This window comes from Oryctolagus cuniculus, chromosome 16, assembly GCF_964237555.1.
Source record: "Oryctolagus cuniculus chromosome 16, mOryCun1.1, whole genome shotgun sequence".
NCBI classification, from domain to species: Eukaryota; Metazoa; Chordata; class Mammalia; order Lagomorpha; family Leporidae; genus Oryctolagus; species Oryctolagus cuniculus.
Window position 1 is genome coordinate 38,061,513 of NC_091447.1, and position 20,686 is coordinate 38,082,198.

Below are 20,686 nucleotides of genomic sequence, written 5' to 3' on the forward strand. Positions count from 1 at the left end.
CTCCTGGGTTAAGCCTGACCCAGCCCTGGCTATTGTGGGCATTTGGAAAATGAACCAGCAGGTGGAAGATCTTTCTCTTTCAAATAAATGAAAATAACTTTTTAAACCACAAACACATTTTAAAAGTTATCTATTAAGATAGGTCAGTAAAAAGCAGAAATTTATTTTTTAAATGATTTCTGACAGTTTAATAATATTCTAATTTTTTTGAGTCTGCATTTTACAAAAATTTTGTCATGAAAGAGACCAATATATATGAACTGAGTTCACAGCTGCGAGATGGAATTGCATGTCAAGCTCATGGATATTATATCCTGCATTTTGCCTGCTCAGAGACCTAACTATGCCACATGAAATTGGGGGTTATCAAATAAGTACTATCATGTTATCCTGGGTTTTTTTAGGGGACATGGGGGGAGGGGGAGACAGGCAGAGAGACAGACATGGCTCCAATTCACTGGTTCACTCCCCAAATGCTGGCAGCGGCCAGGGCTAAAGCCCCAAAGCTGGGATCTGGAAACTGATTCCAGGTCTCCTATGTAGGTGGCAGGAATTCAATCACTTGAGCCATCACCACTGCCTCCCAAGAGACTGCACCAGCAGGAAGCTGGAGTCACGAATCCATGCAGGGACTCAAACCCAGGTACTATGATATGGGACATAGGTGTCTTAAATGCTAGGCTAAATCCCCACTCTTATCATGGATTTTTAATATAACTGTTCTTAACAAAAGTAAATTCTTAAGTAATCTGTGAAGAACCATTAGAGTTATACACACAGACAACACTGTGAACACTACCATACAGAATTACACAAGAGACTCAGAGCGTCTGTTCTGGTCCTGGCTGAATTCAACACAAGCTCTTCCAGTCAACTTGTCTTTCTGATCTCCAGTGGTCTACACTTCCCAAGACCTGACCTACTCCTTTCATGGTCACAACTCCAAATGAGCCACTTTATAACCAACAACATCTAATCTCGTAGAAATCTCAATTCCTCCACATCCCTCAACTCCACAGTGTCATTCGGCACTCATTTTTATTTACCAGTATCGTTCTGTCTTTGTTATCATCTCTATCCAAACTAACCCCAACGGCCAACAAGTGAATCGCTCTATTGTCAACAGTCTTCATGCCTTGCCCCACTCTCCTGGTAGAGCAGTGTTGTCCTGCAGTCAAACTCTGAGGTTTCCCACAACAGCTCTCCCCTTCCTCTCTTCTCCCCGTAACCTCCCTATGCCTCAGCCTCTGGTGGCTGAACCTCTAACAATCTCCATACCCCATTTCTTCCCCTTTCCCTTGGACTAACATGGAAGAGATATGCACCCTACTAGGTGAAGTGGAACCTGTGATCTAGATCCCACTGCCTCCCACTCTTAGACATCTTTTGGCTCCACCCCTTCTCTCTGTATCTTCCAACTTCTTTACAGGCATGGGATTCCTGTCACCAGCATTTACACACTCTTAAATCAATCCCATGTGGAAAATTAAAAAAAAAAAAAATCAACAGAGGCCCTACCTTGACCCAGATTTGTCTCCTACTTTGAGTATCTTTTTTTTTATTTCTTCATATAGTCATCTTGAATTATTTATAACTGACTACTTCATTTCTTCAAACCACTCAAATTTCTACTCCAACTGCAATTTGCCCCCTTCATCCAATTAATCATTAAATCTGTCCCACTCTCCAATTCACCGTATTTCTCCAGTCCATCTACTACTAACCTTGGTAAGGACTCCACCACTTCTTGCCTGATTACTGTAGGCTTCTACCAGGTGTCCCTACTATCAATCCTGATCCCTCCTCCATCTACACACAGAATCTAATTCTGTTACAACTCTTTAAACTTCTCCCTTACTTGATCTCGAAGGTGAAAATCTCCCTACATCCCTAACATGATTCTTCAGTCCTTCTTGAATTGGCCCAATGCTTACTTTTCTAGCCTCCATTCTTTCCTTACTCGCTGCTTCATGCTCTGTTCCACACTAACAGTTCTTCCTCTGGGCTTACCGCATATGCTCTCCCCAGTCTGGACTTTCTTTTTGCCTTTACCTCTTCCAGGGAAGCTCTAATCCTTCCCAACAGATTAGGAATCCTTCCTGTTCTTCTCACACTATAACTGCAAGTTTACTTGCCCATCTTCTGCACTGGATCATTGACTCCCACGAGCAGGGATGACACTTCAATCTCTGTGAGGTGAAGAAATTCATCTAGCTCATTGACAGTTATATCTCCAGATCCCAGGACCATTCCAGGGACACAGTGAGCATGTAATAAGTATTGACTGGGTGAGGGAACTTACTGCATATTGCAATTATAAAATTATTAATTTAGTAATTTATTAATCATTTAATAAATACACAGAGAGTAACTGTCACAGTAAACACTGATATATCATTTGTCACCAAAACAAAAACTTAGCTCTGTGCTCTAATAAATTTATGCACGAGGTTACTGTGGGCAAAATCATTCAATATGTTTACTATATGCTGAATACTAAACACACAATTTTAAAAAAAGGTTTTGCCAGGTAAAATACAGAAATGAAACCTTGGAGTGCCATTTTGGACAGCAATTTCTAACTTTCTGCCTTTGGGTAGTAGAAATAAAAACAAATAAGCCAAACAAAACGAAAAGCTGAAAATGTAGCAATGAGGAAATCCTTCATCAGGAAACCTTTGGCTACTCTGACCTAAGGACAGAATACTCAGCTTGCTTCTACTGCACCAGAAACACAAGGATAGTCCACACTTTGCCTCTTGCTTGTCCTCTCAGGGAGTTTAGCATTTCTCTAAAATGTATCAAATTGCAACAAACACAATAACCAACTTCAGAATTACGGAGAATAAGATCTGATTTTAAACAGCTAAAATACTATAAATTCTACACACTTGGTGTTTAAAGTTTCACAGCAGTAGTTGTAAAATCATGAACCATGTTTATTGAGGTTGATTTATGGGGTAATTCAGGGTATTCGCCCTTTTACCTATATTAATAAAAATGGCAGTTTCTAATTAAACTCATTCATTTTACTACTTATAATAAAGGTTACCCCCCCCCCCCCTTTTTTGGTGGAGGGCTAAAGAGAACACCAAAATGAAGTAGATAAGAAGTCTACAGCCGGCGCTGCGGCTCACTAGGCTAATCCTCCGCCTTGCTGCACTGGCACACCGGGTTCTAGTCTCAGTTGGGGCACCGGATTCTGTCCTGGTTGCCCCTCTTCCAGGCCAGCTCTCTGCTGTGGCCAGGGAGTGCAGTGGAGGATGGCCCAAGTGCTTGGGCCCTGCACCCCATGGGAGACCAGGAGAAGCACCTGGCTCCTGCCATCGGATCAGCGCAGTGCGCGGCCGCAGCCATTGGAGGGTGAACCAACGGCAAAGGAAGACCTTTCTCTCTGTCTCTCTCTCACTGTCCACTCTGCCTGTCAAAAAATAAAAAATAAATAAATAAATAAAAATAAGTCTATTACACCTTTCAGCAATGTAGACCAAAGTCATTTGAAAATCCTTTAAGAAAGCCACACTGTAAGAACATAACAGTTCAACTCAGCTGCTTCATTTACTCCAAGAAGTGTATTTTGTATTATCTGTAGATCTGTGTGATCGATGTAAGTCCTGTTCAAAAAAAAAAAAAAAAAAACCCAGTTGCATTTACAACTTCTACTGTCCCTTGACTAAATAATGAGAACTATGTTTTAGCATCTTGACTTGGGCCTAAATTTACCACCAAAAGCTAGAGATCAAACCTTGGTTGAGGAGACAATTATAATAAAATGCATAATTAAATCCTAATAAAAAGAGTAACACCTACTGTTTAAAGCAATCAGTGAAAATGTAACTTAAGGGTTTCCATCATTTTAATTTTGTTCTTAAAGATCATTAATTACTTTCTTACATTAATGTATCATTAATTCATTCATTCACTCATTCATCAGAGACTATTTCAGGGATGGCTCCTTCAGGTTAGTCAAGCTACATGTCACAGCTACAGTCCTTGCAATTAAATGGCTAAAAGTATTTGGGCAGCAAATACTCCTTCAACTGGAGATCTTTTTGTTTTTGAAAAGCAAAATGCTGTGATAAAATACTAATTAACAATCAGCATCCTATAAATCATTTAGTGTAAAACCACTAAAAGTGAGTCTTCAAGAAACAGTACTGAATAAATGAACTGACCAAACATTAATGTCACTTCAATCAAGACTCCCTCCCAAAAGGTATTTAGGTATGAATACAATAGCATTTAACTCAAAATTTCACTAAGATAATAACCAGAAAACCAAAAAGAAAAAGGGATATTTATGTACCAAATGATTAGGGACAAAATAAAAAATATGAAAGTTAGAAACACATTGGAAAAAACAAAATGGGATTTTCTTACCCAAAGATGATTTTACAATTGACTTTATTCCTGCATAAACCAATGATCCTTTGTTGCCTGGAGATTTCTGATCCATATCTTCCGTATATTGTTTCATAAGTATTTAAATGCATAGGAAATTCTAAGTGATGAAGTTTTAGACAATATTTCAAAGCTAAACATATTTTGATTTGGAGCCAATTCATAATAGGCGTCAGGGCAATGAGAGCACTCCTACTCTACTGTATACTTCTCTTCCTCCTACACAAACTACAAAGCAGTTATTTCAAGTTCAAGAGTTTTTGAATCATTTTACTTTGTAACTTAGTATTATGTAACTTGTACTTAGATATAAAACATTCAGTGTATTTATAACTGACCTTTCAGCAAACTTCAGGGACATCTCTATCTGATTAACCAGACACAATCAAATACAAAGGATATAGTGCAGAGTATACCAGAGTGACTTGAGCTGTGCATCTTCATTTCCAGCTAAAATGTGATTTCTCCACACCTGCTCTGTATCAAGTCCGTACCTCGATAAAGCCCGAAGGCGCATCTTTGTTGCTATATCTTTTTCTAAAGAATTATCATTTTCTTCTTCAGTGCATTCATACAAATGACGGCCACAAGCCCACATTAAAGACGTAACTGGACTCCAGGCAAGTGATATTCTTTCAAAAACAGTGAAGTCAGACATTGTTCTGTTGGGAGTTACAACTATCATTCGATTTTGACTTGTTGGATGCCATGCAAAGGAAGCAATGTAGTTGTCACAAGGTTGCACACTTCTTTCAATTATTGTGGGCTCAGTTTCATCTCCAATAGGAGTGGGTGTATGCTGCATATCATATAATCTAATAATATTACTATCTCTTGTTAAAGTGGCAAGCAGACCAGTCCTAGTTGGACACCATGCTACTTTTGTTAAGGGTTTTGGTTGCTCAGTCAAAGTCAAAACTGGCTTCTCAAATTTCCTAAGGTCCCATATTGCAACCTGACCTTCATAGAAGGAAGCAACACGATCATGGAAGTATGGATCCACAGTCACCCCTTGAACTGCTTTCGTATTTACAAACATCTTTTGGCTTGTATTCCGAAGATCAAATATGGCTAGGTTACGATGCATACCAGCCAGGAGAAGTTTCTGGTCTCGTGGAAGCCAACAGAGAGAAAGACAAGCATCATTCTGTCCTAATTCATAAAGTGGCTTTGTTACTAATGTTGTTTCGGTTTCGCCTGCTGAAAGTCTCACTTTTTCCATGGGAACTATGTCAGGCGTATATTTGCTGCAGATATCCCATATCAGCACTGAAAAGTCAGCTCTGTGTTTATCAAGACCAGCAGCAAGCCAGTTACTATCCAGAGGATTCCATGCAAGGGTGTTGCATTGTCGTGCATGCTTTGGAACGAATTCTTTCCCAATCAAATCTTTGAACTTTGAGTTATGATCCTGACCAAGACTTGTAAGGACAACTCGACCATTTGCTTGTCCAACTGCCAGGAGACATTCAGGATCATAATCGAGATACCAGGCAACGCATTTCATGTAAGGTGTATCTGAATTGATGGACAGTAATGTAGCCGCAGAGTCTTCTGATAAACGCAAAGATCCAGCTTTGAGTTCTGAATTCACAGTAGATTCCACATGATAAAGGCTCAGTTCTGAATCACATACAACAAATCTATCAACCTGGTGTGGTGCCCACAGAATGTCAGGTTTGGTACCGCTCATGTTGATGGATGTGCTCACAAAGTCCAGTCAGGCCCATTCACTGAAACAGTTGTAAACAAAAAGTGGTAAGATACCAACAAAGTACAATTTTGAAAAATCAGGAAACTCTCTATACAAATATCCTCTTTGGCAATATATTTGTTATTTCTTCTATCACTATGAATTCAAGACATTTACTTACTAAAAGGGAGAATGAAAAGCCACCACTTCCTCCAATAAAATGAGCTGGTAAGAACCTGAGAACTCCGTTCTGGCCTTATTTCCCATGATCAATTATCTTAATTGCACTGTTACTAGTACTTCCAATTTAACCTCAGGGTTTTAACAACTTCAGCGTGGTGAGCAAATTAATAAGTATCATCAAGCCTTTGAAGGAGGGAGAACTTAAAAGAGCTGTGAACTGTGTTCCTAAGCAATAGTTTAGAGCAGCACTGTCCAAGAGAACTTTCTACAACAACAAAAATCTGCGGTCCATCAGGGTAGTCACCAGCAACAAGTGCCTACTAAGCATGAGAAATGTGACTAGTTCATATGTTATCTAATTATAAAATAAATGGCCACATGTGCCATCATAACGCACAATGCAGATGTAAAGTATAATGTGCTCCTAAGACACAGGTTTCTTCCAACTTTCCATGAAAAGCAGTAGCTTTATATGGCAGAGTGAACTGTTTAAAGAAGTAAGAAACATGATTTCTATCCCAAGCTCTGCTACATACTAGTTCTATTCCTTAAAAAGGAACCACCAATTTATTTTTTTAAGATTTTTTTAATTTATTTATTTTAAAGAGTTACGGAGAGTCAGAGTCGGCGGGGGGGAGGCTCTTTCATCTGCTAGTTCACTCCCCAACTGGCTGCAACAGGTCGGAGCTGTGCCTATCTGAAGCCAGGAGCCAGGAGCTTCTTCCAGGTTTCCCACGCAGGTGCAGGGGCCCAAGGACTTGAGCCATCTTCCACTGGTTTCCCAGGCCAGAGCAGAGAGCTAGATCAGAAGTGGAGCAGCCGGGTCTCAAACCGGTGCCCTTATGGGATGTTGGCGCTGCAGGCAGCAGCTTTACCCATTACACCACAGTGCTGGCCCCAACAATTTCTTTAAAGTGACTCATTTTTAAAATGTGAAAATTGACATTAACCCAATCATAAGGTCTATGGATGGTAGGTATAAAAGCCAATTACATTTTTTCTAAGATATGCTAAAATATATGACTATTAAAAATGCTTGTAGGCTTATGTAGAATTCATCCTATTTACAACCAGTAGTACACACATCATACTTACTAAGAGACTCTTTTGGCTTTTAAGTCTATAAACTTTTGAATATTGTTGAAATGGGCTTTTTGAGAAAATAAATATTCTAGCAGTTGAAGCACAAACTAAAAATACCTATGGTTAAAAATGATGTTTTTGGGGCCAGCACTGTGGCATAGCGGGTAAAGCCGTCGCCTGCAGTGCCGGAATCCCATATGCATCCCGGTTCAAGTCCTGGCCACTCCACTTCTGATCCAGCTCTCTACATTGGCTTGGGAAAGCAGTAGAAGATGGCACAAGTCCTAGGGCCCCTGCACTCGCATGGAGACCCAGAGGAAGCTCCTGGCTCCTGGCTTCAGATCAGTGCAGCTCTGGCCATTGTGGCCAATTGAGGAGTGAACCAGTGAATGGAAGACCTCTTTCTCTCTCTGTGTAACTTTTTTTTTTTTAATTTTTTTTAAATTTTTTGACAGGCAGAGTGGAAAGTGAGAGAGAGAGGGACAGAGAGAAAGGTCTTCCTTTGCCGTTGGTTCACCCTCCAATGGCCGCTGCGGCCGGCGCACCGCGCGGATCCTGGTCTCCCATGGGGTGCAGGGCCCAAGCACTTGGGCCATCCTCCACTGCACTCCCTGGCCGCAGCAGAGAGCTGGCCTGGAAGAGGGGCAACCGGGACAGAATCCGGCGCCCCGACCGGGACTAGAACTCGGTGTGCCGGCGCCGCAAGGCGGAGGATTAGCCTAGTGAGCTGTGGCGCTGGCTTCTGACTTTCAAATAAATAAATAAATCTTAAAAAAAACCCGATGTTTTAATAATAAAGGATGTCTACAAAAACTGAATTTATTAAGAATTTATTTGAGAAGCAGAGAAAGAGACAGAAGTCGCCTACTCTCAGTGAGTCATTTCCCAACTGCCTGCAATAGCCAGGGCTGAGCCAGGTCAAATGTGGGAGTGGGAAATCCAATCTGGGTTCCCACGTGGGTGGCAAGAACCCAAGCACTGTGCCATCACCTGCTGCTTCCCAGGGTGTACATTAGATGAGTGGCACTGTGGCTTGAACTCACGCACTCTGAAATGGGACGTGAGAGTCCCAAGCAGCGTCCCAACTGCTATACCAAGTGCCCATTCCTGTCTACAAACATTTAAATGTCTAACTGATGTGGGCAAGAGGTAATAGTCTAGATTCAAAATGAGTGAACATCTTCATAATAGTCTGAAATCAAAATGAGCAAACATCTTCATTGCAACTGTACAGTTTGTTCTTGGAGGGTGAAGCTTTGGTTCATTCAACTCTATATACCCAGCACACACTCTTTAAAAAAAAATATTTTTTGAGCACTGACTGCGCAAGCATGTTACAAACAACAACAACAACAATTTACTCTCAGGCTAAGGTGTATACAAAACACGAATGAATTTGTTTAGACATGCAACCTATCCCAGGTGATCTCATTATATATATTTGCAAATGCAACAAAATCTAAAACTCTACTGGTCCCAAACATTTTTGAAAAGAAATCATCAACAAGTACCAAATAATTCAGCTCAAACATAGATGTTTTTCTCTTTGATCTTGCAAAAGCTTCAGTCAGGAATTACTAGTCTAGAATTTCAGACTCACATAATTGAATGATTAGGAAATACATTTAAGAATTCTCATACTAGCTTTATTTCCTTCCTAACCTTTCGGATCAGTCAGCCCAGGATCAGTCACTTCATTTATACTCCGACCAGCACCCTCAATTTCCTGGTTGCCTGCCACTTTCTCTTTCCTCAATCCTGGATCAGCCTAATTATATACTATCTCTGTCCTCCACTCAGGCTACCAAGTGCTACTGGACTGAGGCAGTGGCAACGCCCTGAAGACTGACTGTAAGAAAGCAGGGTGTACGACTTAGCTGCTCTGTGTGGCACTGACTCAGTAATTCTTTTATCCCTCTTGCCACTCTGGTCCTTTAGAAATCTACCTGTTTTGATGTCAGAATAATCTTTTTATTTCAACTTTTATGTATTCAGAGTTTATTTATTGAGAGGCAGAGAGAGAAGGGAATCTCCTACCCACTGATTCACTCTTCAAATGCTCCCAACAGTCAGGGCTGGGCGAGGCTAAACCCAAGAGCCAGAAACTCAGTCCTGGACTCCCACATAGGTGGCAGGGACCCAAGTAGTTGAGTCATCACCTGCTGCCTCCCACGAGGTATATCAGCAGAAAGCTGGAATCTGTAGTTGCACGAGGACTCGAACCCAGGCACTCTGATATGGGACGCGGATGTCCTAAGTGGGATTTTACCGGCTGTGCCAAACACCCACCTGGAGAATAATCTTTTTACAACACAAATTTGACCAGATGAGTCAACCCTTGCTTAAAACTTTGTAATGGTTTGCAACTGCTGAGTATGCAGAATTCCGAATCTTCAATACAACCTACAAGACTATAGATGGCTTTGGCCTCTACCTGCTCTGGCCTAATGGCACATCATTCTCCTCCTCGCTAACTACACTGTCCTACTCCATTCCTAGAACAAGCCTACCGCCCCATCACCATACCTTTGCAAATCACGTTCCCTCGGATTGAAGCACTCTTTCCTCATTTCCTTTTTTTATGATTTATTTATTTATTTGAAAGGCAGAGTTACCGTGAGGCAGAGGCAGAGAGAGGCTGGTTCACTCCCCAGATGGCCTAAACGTCCAGAGCTACACCAATCCAAAGCCAGGAGCTCCTTCCGGTCCCCCACACAGGTACAGAGGCCTAAGGACTTGGGCCATGTTCTACTGCTTTCCCAGGCCATAGTAAAGAGCTGGACCAGAAGTGGAGCAGCTGGAACAGGAACCAGTGCCCATATGGGATGCCAGCACTGCAGGCAGCAGCTTTATCCACTATGCCACAGTGCCAGCCCCTTTCCTCATTTCTTAGGCAAGACAAAATCTGCTCAACTTTGGTAGCAACCACTCTCTACACTCTCCCTAGGCAAGACTGGGTTATTTAGACATATAATCTTCACTGAACAGTATCCTCTCATTTTAAATCACCCATCTCTCTCTCCTACCAGAGTGTAAGCTCCTTAAGTGGAGGTAAAATGTCTCTTGTCTCTCTATACCTCTAGCAGTCAGCACAGCGAAAGGCAATCAGTAGGTAGTGAATTAAGCATTTGTTATACTCGTGCATGTGTTGACTATTTCCTCTGACTCTTCTCACAACTGCTATCTCCAGGTCTTACCAATATCTGTATCCTCTACCCTCCACCCTTCCTAGTAGAGGTGAGGTCAAGCCAAGGGCAAGGTATCAACAATCACAACTTGTTCCAGCGACCATGGGCAAGAGCCCCACAGTGAACCATCCTAAGAGAGGATTCATTCTAAATAAGTCATCTTTTATTTACTCTGTAACTATTGATTGGGAAGCTTCCATGTTCTTGGCACTGTTCTAAATGCTTGGAACACAGTAGTGAATGGTGGCAGGTAAGGTCCCTGGCCAAATAACAACTCTGCTTCAGTGATGAAGTTAAATCCAATCTTAATAGTTTAAAATTTCAAGAATGAAGAGGAAGAGGGGCACCTTACATAGCTACTTCGTGTTAAGACAGCAAAGAGGAAACATACTGTCACATAGGCATTTCTACTCACACCTTCACAAACAGAAGCCATCTGTTATTGGAGATAGCCTTCAATACAGCCCATCTTCCTATGGCACTGGGAGGTAAAATAAGCATTTTTAAAATCTACAATCTCGTTCTTTATAAACAAACGGTCTCTGGTAAAAGTTGATGACACATAGAAAAATCATTTTTTTTTTAATTTATGTGAAAGGCAAAATAACAAAGATCAGAGACAGAGAGATCTTCCTTATGCTGCTTCACTCCCCAAATGCCTGAACAGTCATGACAGGGCCAAGCCAAGGCCAAAAGCCCAGAACTCCAATTGCATCTCCCACGTGGGTGGCAGGGACCCAAGTACCCGAGCCATCACCTCCTGCCTCCAAGTATGCACATTAGCAGGAAGCTGGATGGCAAGCGGAGCAGCTGGGACTTGACCAGGGTACTCTGAGATGGGATGCAGGTGTCCCAAGTTTGTAGCTTAACAGCTGTGCCACAACACCTGCCCCAGAAAAATCCATCTTGCAAAATGCAAATGAAAAGTGTTACTATAATTTTAAAAACTCTTGATTTATATGACTATTAATACAGAATCATCAGCATTTCTTCTGGTGCTGAACACTTATAATATTTATATTATTATCTTCAAAATTTGATTCAAGTAAATTACACAGAATCATAGGCCTTCAATTAGAAAAAGATTAGCAAATTATTCCATGTGGGACAAAAGTAAAGACTAGATGTTCTGGTTCTTGTCCAAGGTCTCTTAAACCAGCTGCATAATCTGCTAGACCTGTGCAAGAGAAAAATGCAGGGCTCAGAGGCTGCTGCCTTCAGCAATGGCATCCCATATAGGCACTGGTTCAAGTCCCAACTGCTCCATTTCCAACCTGGCTCACTGCTGATGTGTCTGGCAAAGCAGCAGAAGATGGCCCAAGCACTTGGACTCCTTGAGTCCACATGAGAGATCCGGAAGAAACTCCTGGCTTCAGCCTGACCACTGCAGCCATTTGGGGATTGGACCAGTGGATGGAAGACCTCCCTCTCTGTAACTCTGCCTTTCAGATAAATAAAATAAATCTTAGAAAAGAAACTGCAGGGCTCCCTTTCTTAAAAAACTATTAAACGTGTTGAGAGAGTCAAAAAATGTCAAGCCAGTCAGAGCAGAGCTCTAAACTAAGTGCCAGTCATCCTAAATGCTGGACCCTGGACTCAGAAATCCTCCAGTCACTCACCAGCTCAGACCCTGGCAACTCTCTTAATAGTCCCAGTTCAGAAAACCAAAATAGAACCTATCCTATTTCCATCTCACAAGTCGTGACAACCAAAGGCAATGAGCTCCTTGCATCGCAAAGATGGATCACTACTAGCCTCTTAAAGAGCCCAGGAAGCTAATGTTTTCAAACCCTGGAGTCGAACAACTGAGTCCAAGGGGAGGGTTTGCAGTCCTCAGCCCTTCTGTTAGATCCTCACCTTCAAGTTTAACGAGTGCTCACTTCCCACCGATGCTTTCTCAGCCAAGGAAAGCCATGCTGACTTCGCGCTCAGCACCAGAACTCCACGACAGCACTGTCCTACAAAACACGCGTGAAACCAGACGCTGTAAACTCTGCAGAAGCACGGGGTCAGAACAGAGGAATTAAATAACCCAAGGATCAAAGCCAGGGTCCTTTCAACACAGAAACAATGCAAAAAAAAAAAAAAAAATCATTAATGTGAGTTAAAAAAAAAAAAAAACTGGCATCAAGCCTTGGAGAGCCTACGGGTCCTTAACACTTAACAGCCCATCTCCAGTCCATGCGTGCCCTCCCACAGCACTAAGCGTACAAAGGATCCGAGCACAGGCTTTCGGCCGGGGCAACTTTCGACAGTGCCCGCAGCCACCGCCTCCTAGAGACGCCCTGCACGGCTCCCGGGCTGTCTTAAGAAAATGTCCTCACACAGCAGGCTGCTGCTAAGCGACTGGGCAGAGCTCAGGGCACCTGAGGCGCCTCTGTCCATCCTCAGGCTCCCGTCGCAAAGCAGCGGCGGCGGCCGGGGAAAGGCCCTTTAGGAAGTACTTCACAGGGACCAGTGGAACCGGGCGTGTTGCTATTCCGGGTGAACCAGGAACCTGACGCCACTCCCACGCTCCAGGCTCGCCGCCTGACCTCCCGATCGCGCCGGGGACGCGGCGGAAGCTGCGCCGTGGCCCCCGCGCGCCCTCCGGCCGCCCGCGGCCCCCGCCCAGGCCCCGCCGGCCGCCCAGCGCGGCCATCGTCCCCGCGCCAGGAAGGCGAGGCCCACGCGAGGCTCGGAGGACGCCCTGGGCCCGCCCCTGGCCGGGCCTGACCACCCGGCTCTCACGCGCCCCGAGGCGCCAGGGCCGCACTCACTGACCTGAGGTGGTGGCGCGGCCGCCGCAGAGCCGCTTCCGGCCAGGACACCGCCCCTCTCGCCGCGGGTGCCGGGACGCGGGCAAGATGTCCGGGCAAGATGGCGGGCGGGCGGGCCGGGGCCCAAGACCCCACAGCCGCGTCTCCGGGGCCGCGCGGCCGCGCCTCGGCCTCCGAAGGGGAGCTCCCCGCCCGCGAGCCCCGCCCTGCCCTTGCCGGAGCCGCCCCGCCCCTGGGCGTGGCCGCTGCCCGAGAGGCCCCGCCCTCCGCCCCAGCGCCCCGGCGCGCCCCGGCGCGCCCCGGGGACGCCTTGCAGGGTACTTTGTTCCCAGGCTCCTGTGGCTGTCAGACAGGTGCATTGGCACACTTCAGCCCCGTCGGCCCTTTCTTTCCCCATTAAAAAATATACTCTAGGGCTGGCGTTGTAGCGACGCCAGCACCCCATATGGACGGTTTCATGTCGGGGCTGCTCCACTTCCCTTCCAGCTCCCTGCTAATGCGCCTGGGAAAAGCAGCATGATGGCCCAGGTGTTTGCCCCCTGCACCTGCGTGGGAGACCCGGATGAAGATAGTGGCCCCAACCTGGCCCAGCACTGGCCTTTACGGCCCCCTGGGAAGTGAACCAATGGGTGGAAGACCTCTCTGTGTCTCTCCCTCTCTGTGTAACTTTTTCTTAAAAAAAAAAAAGAATCTTTTAAAAAATTCTTACTCTGGGCATTGTAATAGAAAAATCTCAGGTATTTGGCTCATTTACTCAGGGCACAAACTTGTGTGAACATCTTTGGGCACACAATCCCGTGCTGGAATGTGGGGAGCCAGAAGCAAAGCGTCATGGTCTGGGCAGGAAACTGAGCCCAAGCGCGACCTAAGGGCTGCACCAGTAAAGCTGAGGCGAGGAGGATGAGCCTGGGGCTAGCCAGGCAGGGGAACAGAGCACAGTGAGTTGGCAGGAATTAGCCTGTTGCTGCTGAGAAGAGCAAATGCTAAGTCCCTCAGGAGGCCAGGCTGTGGGTGCATGGACGGGGGAAGTGGGGAGAAGTTAAGACAGACACCGCGTGGGAAAGATGCCGGGAGCCATCTCTGAGATGGATGGGCTTTTTCCTAAAGGCAGTAGTGGAGTCATTGATGAGACCAGGACAGCTTGATAGGCGACCATGTGTGTGAAGGGGAGAGAGGATTCTGGGTTTCTGAGCCCTGAAGCTAAGTGGACGGGGCTGACACAGGTGTCTCAAAGTCTTTGATTGTCTGTTGGTAGAAACAACAGGATGAGCCATGTCCTGATGGTCTTCGGAGCAAAAGCATCGGGTAAGTGTTACGTGCAGCGCTGTCTTGCTGGAGCAGGGAGAGCGGCGCGGCAGAATCCCTCGCTTCAGATGCTACTTCGCCGATCTTCTGTGGTTTTGGCCATGACCCCAAATAGCCACACACAACCTCAGAGCCATAGAAGCCCCTCCCTCAGCCACTCCTGGTACGAGACAGGCAAAGTCAATATTTTCCCTGAATGTTACTCCACAAAGAAAATTTAAAGTCTTAGGTAGGGATTCACACAGCCTCCTGCCTTTTCCTCCTTCCCTGTACCACCTTCTTCATTCACTCTTTTCTTTTTTCACTTTGTTCAAAAGGCAGACGGGAAAAAGATTTTTAAGATTTATTCATTTCATTTGAAAGGCAAATTACACAGAGATATCAGTCTTTCATCCACTGGTCTCCCCAAATGGCTGCAATGGCCGGAGTTGGGCAGCCAGGAGTCAGGAGCTTCTTTCGGGCCTCCCACATGGGTGCAGGGGCCCAAGGATTTGGGCCATCCTCCATTGCAGGCATGTTATCAGGGAGCTGGATCAGAGGTGGAGCAGCCGGGACTTGAAATGGCGCCCAGATGAGATGCTGCTGTCGTTAGCAGCAGTTTAACCCGCTACGCCACAGCGCTGGCCTCCACTCTGGTTCTTAACTTCTGGCTGACATAGAGGAACAGGACAGACCCAACGTGTTTCTCCTCTTCTGAGATCAGGCACCATTGATTTTCTCCTCTCCTATGTTGTGGTTGTGGTGGAATGAGAAGGCCATGCCAAGATGACCGTTGGCGAGTGTCAGTTACTCAGGAATGGCTTTAAAGCCCACCTGGCAAGGGAGCCTGCCTGGCAACAGGCTGTGATTGGTTAGGGCATAAACCGCCCCTTGACCAGATTGGCTGCCTTGGCTATATAAGCTGTTGTACCAACTGAAATAAATGAGTCTGAGGGCTGCTCACTTCTGGCCCGCTTTCACCCGACTCCCGGGGTCTTTGTGGTGACTCCATGCCTCTTGCCCCCACCATGCTCCTCCTCTCAGAATGAATCAATCTCAACACTATGTGTCCCTTAAAATGGAAGCTGTTTGCCATTTACTACCTCGTCTCTCTTCCTTGCTGTCTGGTAAGTTGAAAAAAATAATCTAGACCAGAAATGGAAGCTCTGTATTAGAAGGTGAAGTTGCTCCATTAGCCTAAGTCCTAGTTTAATTGATAAGCAACAATACAAGTACTACAGTATAAGAAAATATGATTGTTAAAACAATTTTTAAAGAATATCTTAAAATTTAGATGTTCTGAGCATGCACATTGTTTCATTTCTCCGACTCTCATGATTAATCCATGCTCACATGGCATATTTGTTTGTGTACTAGGATGTTCAGAATAGGATTTGCATCTGTAGTTTTGGCTACAATCCCTATAGATTGGAGTAGAATACTAGGCAGTGAATATCCCCACATTCCAAAGTGAGATGAAAGAGTTCATAACCGGAGGACCAAACCCACCTGAACTCGGAATGAACTCGGAATGGAAGGGTCTGGAAGAGATTTCTCTGGAGAAACTAACTTCCTAATCTGCACTCCTCATCCCCTAGGAGAGGTTGGGTTGTCTTGTTCTCTGCACAGAGTTTTGCCTGTGCATCTCAGAACACGGGGTGGTGGATATGAGGGTGGGTTGCTGGCACAGCTGCCTGGAAGCTCTGAGAATGGTGCTTGGCTGGAAGGTTTGGAGGCTGAGAGGGGAGAGCTGCCTCTGCTGGAATCGGCCTCTGCTCACAGAGTATGTTGGGACAGAAGATGCACAAGACAGAACCACAAGCCTAGAGGAGTCACTAGGACTTTGTGGCAGAAGTGAAGGACGCTATAGGTGTTCCACTGGGAGCAAGTTGGCGTGAGGTAGAGGTTGTGTTCAAGGACACCAGGCAGAGAAGAGGCCTTGCATTAGAGGCTGGCACTAAGAGAACTTCACCTGAGAGATCCCCAGAGAAACTGTCTCCAAGGATTACCCACGCGCTCTGCAGCGAGAAGAGGCCCTGTGAACACCTTTCAGAATAGAGCAAGGCTGTAGCCAGTTAGCTAGATCTTCCCTGCCCTTCCACCGGGGACGGCCCCAGAGTGCTGTTCAGGAGTTTGGGGGAGGCAAAGAGGCACAGATGGAGCCATGAGAAAGCTGCCCCGGCAGCAAGCCTTGGCTTGGGGGAGGAGCAGCTTCGAGCTCAGAGCTTTGGTGGCTGTGTGGCACAGACATTTTCATTAATTGTGATGAGATTGTTTTTATGGCTAAATGGGAGAGAAATGCCACTCTGTGTCAAACACTGACCCAAACAGTACTGACCTCCAGGTGACAGGGAAAATCTTGCCTCCCCAAATAGAAAGAGCTGTGGGGAAGGGGAGAATAAATGTTTTAAGCTGTGTTGTTTGGAGCCTTGAGTTTTCAGTGCAATGGTAACATTCAACAGTGATCAGGATAAGCAAACAACTTTACACAACTTTTAGTAACATAATACAAATTATAACATAAATACACACATAAAATGTTTACACAGAGATGTTAAATGCATCAACAGTGTGATGTGGGGGCTGGCGCCGTGGTGCAGTGGGTTAATCCTCCACCTGCAGCGCTGGTGCCCTCGCTGCTCCTCTTCCGATCCAGCTCTCTGCTGTGGCCTGGGAAAGCAGTGGAGGATGGCCCAGGTACTTGGGTCTCTGCACCCGAGTGGGAGACCGGGAGGCTTCGGATCTGTGTCCATCTGGGGACTGAACCAGCAGATGGAAGACCTTTCTCTGTCTCTCCCTCTCACTGTCTGTAACTCTACCTCTCAAATAAATAACATCTTAAAAAAAAAGTGTGATGTTATAAGTGACTGAGGTGTATGGTTCTGCAGGTTGGCTATGAAATACCTCCAGGGAGGCCAAGTGTATTGCTGTTACTCTGACGGGTGTCAGTCATCAGGAGTCTCGAGGAAGAGGCTCTTGTCTAAAGGGAATGATGCTGTATCGTGAGGAGCATTCACACGTGATCTGTATATCAAGCAAATGCTGAGACTGCTAACAAAATTATCATGGTGATGGGCTGGCGCCGTGGCTCACTTGGTTAATCCTCCACCTGTGGTGCCGGGTTCTAGTTCCGGCTGCTCCTCTTCCAGTCCAGCTCTCTGCTATGGCTGGGGAGGGCAGTGGAGGATGGCCCAAGTGCTTGGGTCCCTGCACCCACATGGGCGACCAGGGAGAAGCACCTGGCTCCTGGCTTCGGATCGGTGCAGTGCTGGCTGTGGTGGCCATTAGAGGAGTGAACCAGTGGAAGGAAGACCTTTCTCTCTGTCTCTCTCTCACTGCCTAACTCTACCTGTCAAATAAAAAGAAAATATGGTGATGTTTATAAAGTGAATCAAAATAATCTATCCAGAAAAAACTTAGCTTTTGTTAAAAAAAAGCATCTCTGTAACTGTTTATTGAGGGTTTAAGAGTTAAAATTCTAGTTTATATTTTTTACACATGTTAGCCAAGGAAATAGTTATCTATCATATTTGCTTCCTCATAAGTTTGCCAAAAATAAGGTTATTGGGTATAAAATGAAGAATCTCAAGGGCTTGAATTTAACTGGAAAAAACTTTAAAATAGGAAGCTATTTATCTCCTGTGAGAAAGATTGAACTTTTTTATTTTTTGCTTCTATTCTCAGGAAAAAGCTAAGGTCATGTTTTGAAAATGAAATTATCTTTTTGGGGCACCTTAGTTTTGGTGTGTGAATTCTGATACTCCCATATCTAGGTCTCCAAACAGAAGTATACTTCTCTGATTAAAGACTGAAAGCATTCTCTGTTTATATAGAAATCATTCCTTATACCCGTGCTTATAAATGTTAAATTACAGTAAATACATGTCTTATTGCCCAAGATTTTTTTCTTTCTTGAAACTTCAATGTAAATGTTTGGGAAATAATATTTCATAGCCTATAAAGGATGTCAGCATATGGGCGGTTCCCTTTGACATTATTGGGTACAAGTAAAACCTGCGCTGACTATTAAGTAGAATTGGATAAGATTAGTCATTCTCATAAAAACATTGACTCCAGAAGTTTTTTAGTGGTTGAATTCATATTGATGTATCTACCAGCTCATTAAAATTCTAGTGACTGAAACTATTTCTTTTAACCTGAGTTGTTTTTTTTTTTTCATTTTCACTTAGTGGAGAACATATGAAAAATGAAATAAAATGTATGTATGATACACATATGTACAGGGAGATAGATGTTAAGGGTGATAATTACAACATTCCTCCTCTGGGTTTGGAGCTAATTAAAAAATTTAAATAGCACTCAGAGACGGGGAGATCAAACTGCCAACATTATAATCAGTCAGTGTGGCTCGGACCTGAGACCTGCACCAGGCTTCCTGACCCCCGTCCCTGTGTCTACACCTTAAACTTTCACACCACAGCTTCACAGCTGCAAACGCTGCTCCTCACGTCTGATACCATTGGGTCCCAAACAGTAAATAAGAGGAGGTCACGCCTGTGTAGTTTGTTGGTGGTGGTGGTGGTGGTTTTTGTTTTGTTTTGTTTTGAGAAACAGAGCTACAGACCAAGACAGGGAGAGACAGAAGGAGAGGTTTTCTATCCACTGGTTCACTCCACAAATGGCCACAACGGCCGTAGCTGGGCAGATTGGAAGCCAGGAGCCAGGAGCTTCTTCCTGGTCTCCCATGTGGGTACGTGGGCCCAAGCACTTGGGCCATCTTCCACTACTTTCCCAGGCCACACCAGAGAGCTGGATCAGAAGTGGAGCACCTAGAACTGGAACTGGTGCCCCATGGGATGCCGGTGCCACAGGCGGAGGCTTAACCTGCTCACCACAAAGCTGGCCCCAGTGTGTACTCCTTTCGATACATTTCCTCCACCAGTTCAAGAACCTATGGATGTTAGAGTGTCTCCCCTACCATTAGGGTAACCTTAAGTCCTCCTCCACGGAGGATTGGAATGGGGGCAGAGAGACACTAGCAGAAATATCACAGGAAAATCAAAGCAAGGGCACAGGTTTTACATGACATACTTGGTGGAACTTTGCCAGTTTAAGTAATCAAAATCTTTGGAAAGGTAAACTTTAGCAGACACAGGCTGCACAATAGTTTCAGTTATTCCTCAAATATTATTGACGAATGACTGTGTGCACATCATACGGGTGTTATAAGAGGAGTGAAAAACACAAAAGTGATGCCTTTAACTTAGTGGGAGAGAATATTTTATGATATCAAATACTTCCATCTTGGTACAAAATACTAAGTATTGTTAGGTGAATGATAACATAAACACTGGGGGAATTCAGTCAGGAGTTATCTCTAATTAAAACTCCCTTATTAAATTTTAATTTAAAGAGCAAGACAGAGGCTGGCACCACGGCTCACTAGGCTAATCCTCCGCCTACGGCGCCGGCACTCCGGGTTCTAGTCCCAGTTGGGGCGCCAGATTCTGTCCCCATTGCTCCTCTTCTAGTCCAGCTCTCTGCTGTGGCCTGGGGAGACAGTGGAGGATGGCCCTGCACCCGCATGGGAGACCAGGAGGAAGAACCTGGCTCCTGGCTTTGGATCAGCGCAGCGCACCAGCTGTAGCGGCCATCTGGGGGATGAACCAATGGAAAAGGAAGACCTTTCTCTTTGTCTCTGTCTCTGTCTCTGTCTCACTATCTAACTCTGCCTGTCAAAAAAAAAAAAAAAAAAAAAAAAAGTAGGAAGGATTGCTTCCAGGTCACTCGTTCTGGCCAAAGGAATATATACGAAAACATATCTAAATATATCTAAATAGATATGTATCTAAATAGACTAGAGAGGGCCGGTGCCGTGGCTCACTAGGCTAATCCTCTGCCTAGCGGCGCTGGCACACCAGGTTCTAGTCCTGGTCGGGGCGCCGGATTATGTCCCGGTTGCTCCTCTTCCAGGCCAGCTCTCTGCTGTGGCCAGGGAGTGCAGTGGAGGATGGCCCAGGTGCTTGGGCCCTGCACCCCATGGGAGACCAGGATAAGCACCTGACTCCTGCCATCAGAGCAGCGCGGTCGGCCGCAGCAGCCATTGGAGGGTGAACCAACTGCAAAGGAAGACC

At 45.1% G+C, this 20,686-nt stretch overlaps 1 protein-coding gene across 3 annotated transcripts in view; it reads right to left on the reverse strand.

Moving 5' to 3' along the window:
• The window catches only part of MIOS (meiosis regulator for oocyte development), a 35,443-nt gene extending 21,934 nt beyond the window's left edge, over positions 1-13,509 (reverse strand). Inside the window, exons 1-4 of one of the 3 annotated variants that reach the window (XM_051853317.2) lie at positions 13,312-13,509; positions 12,406-12,506; positions 4,804-6,134; positions 4,381-4,479 (exon numbers count right to left, since the gene is read on the reverse strand). In XM_051853317.2, the coding sequence (XP_051709277.2) occupies positions 4,381-4,479; positions 4,804-6,094 (1,390 nt within the window). In that variant the 5' untranslated portion in view covers positions 6,095-6,134; positions 12,406-12,506; positions 13,312-13,509. Of the gene's footprint in view, positions 1-4,380; positions 4,480-4,803; positions 6,135-12,405; positions 12,507-12,914; positions 13,126-13,311 lie in introns of those variants that run through there. The other 2 variants (XM_008261698.4, XM_051853318.2) reach the window with 2 other exon arrangements.
• Between the last annotated feature and the right edge of the window lie 7,177 nt (positions 13,510-20,686).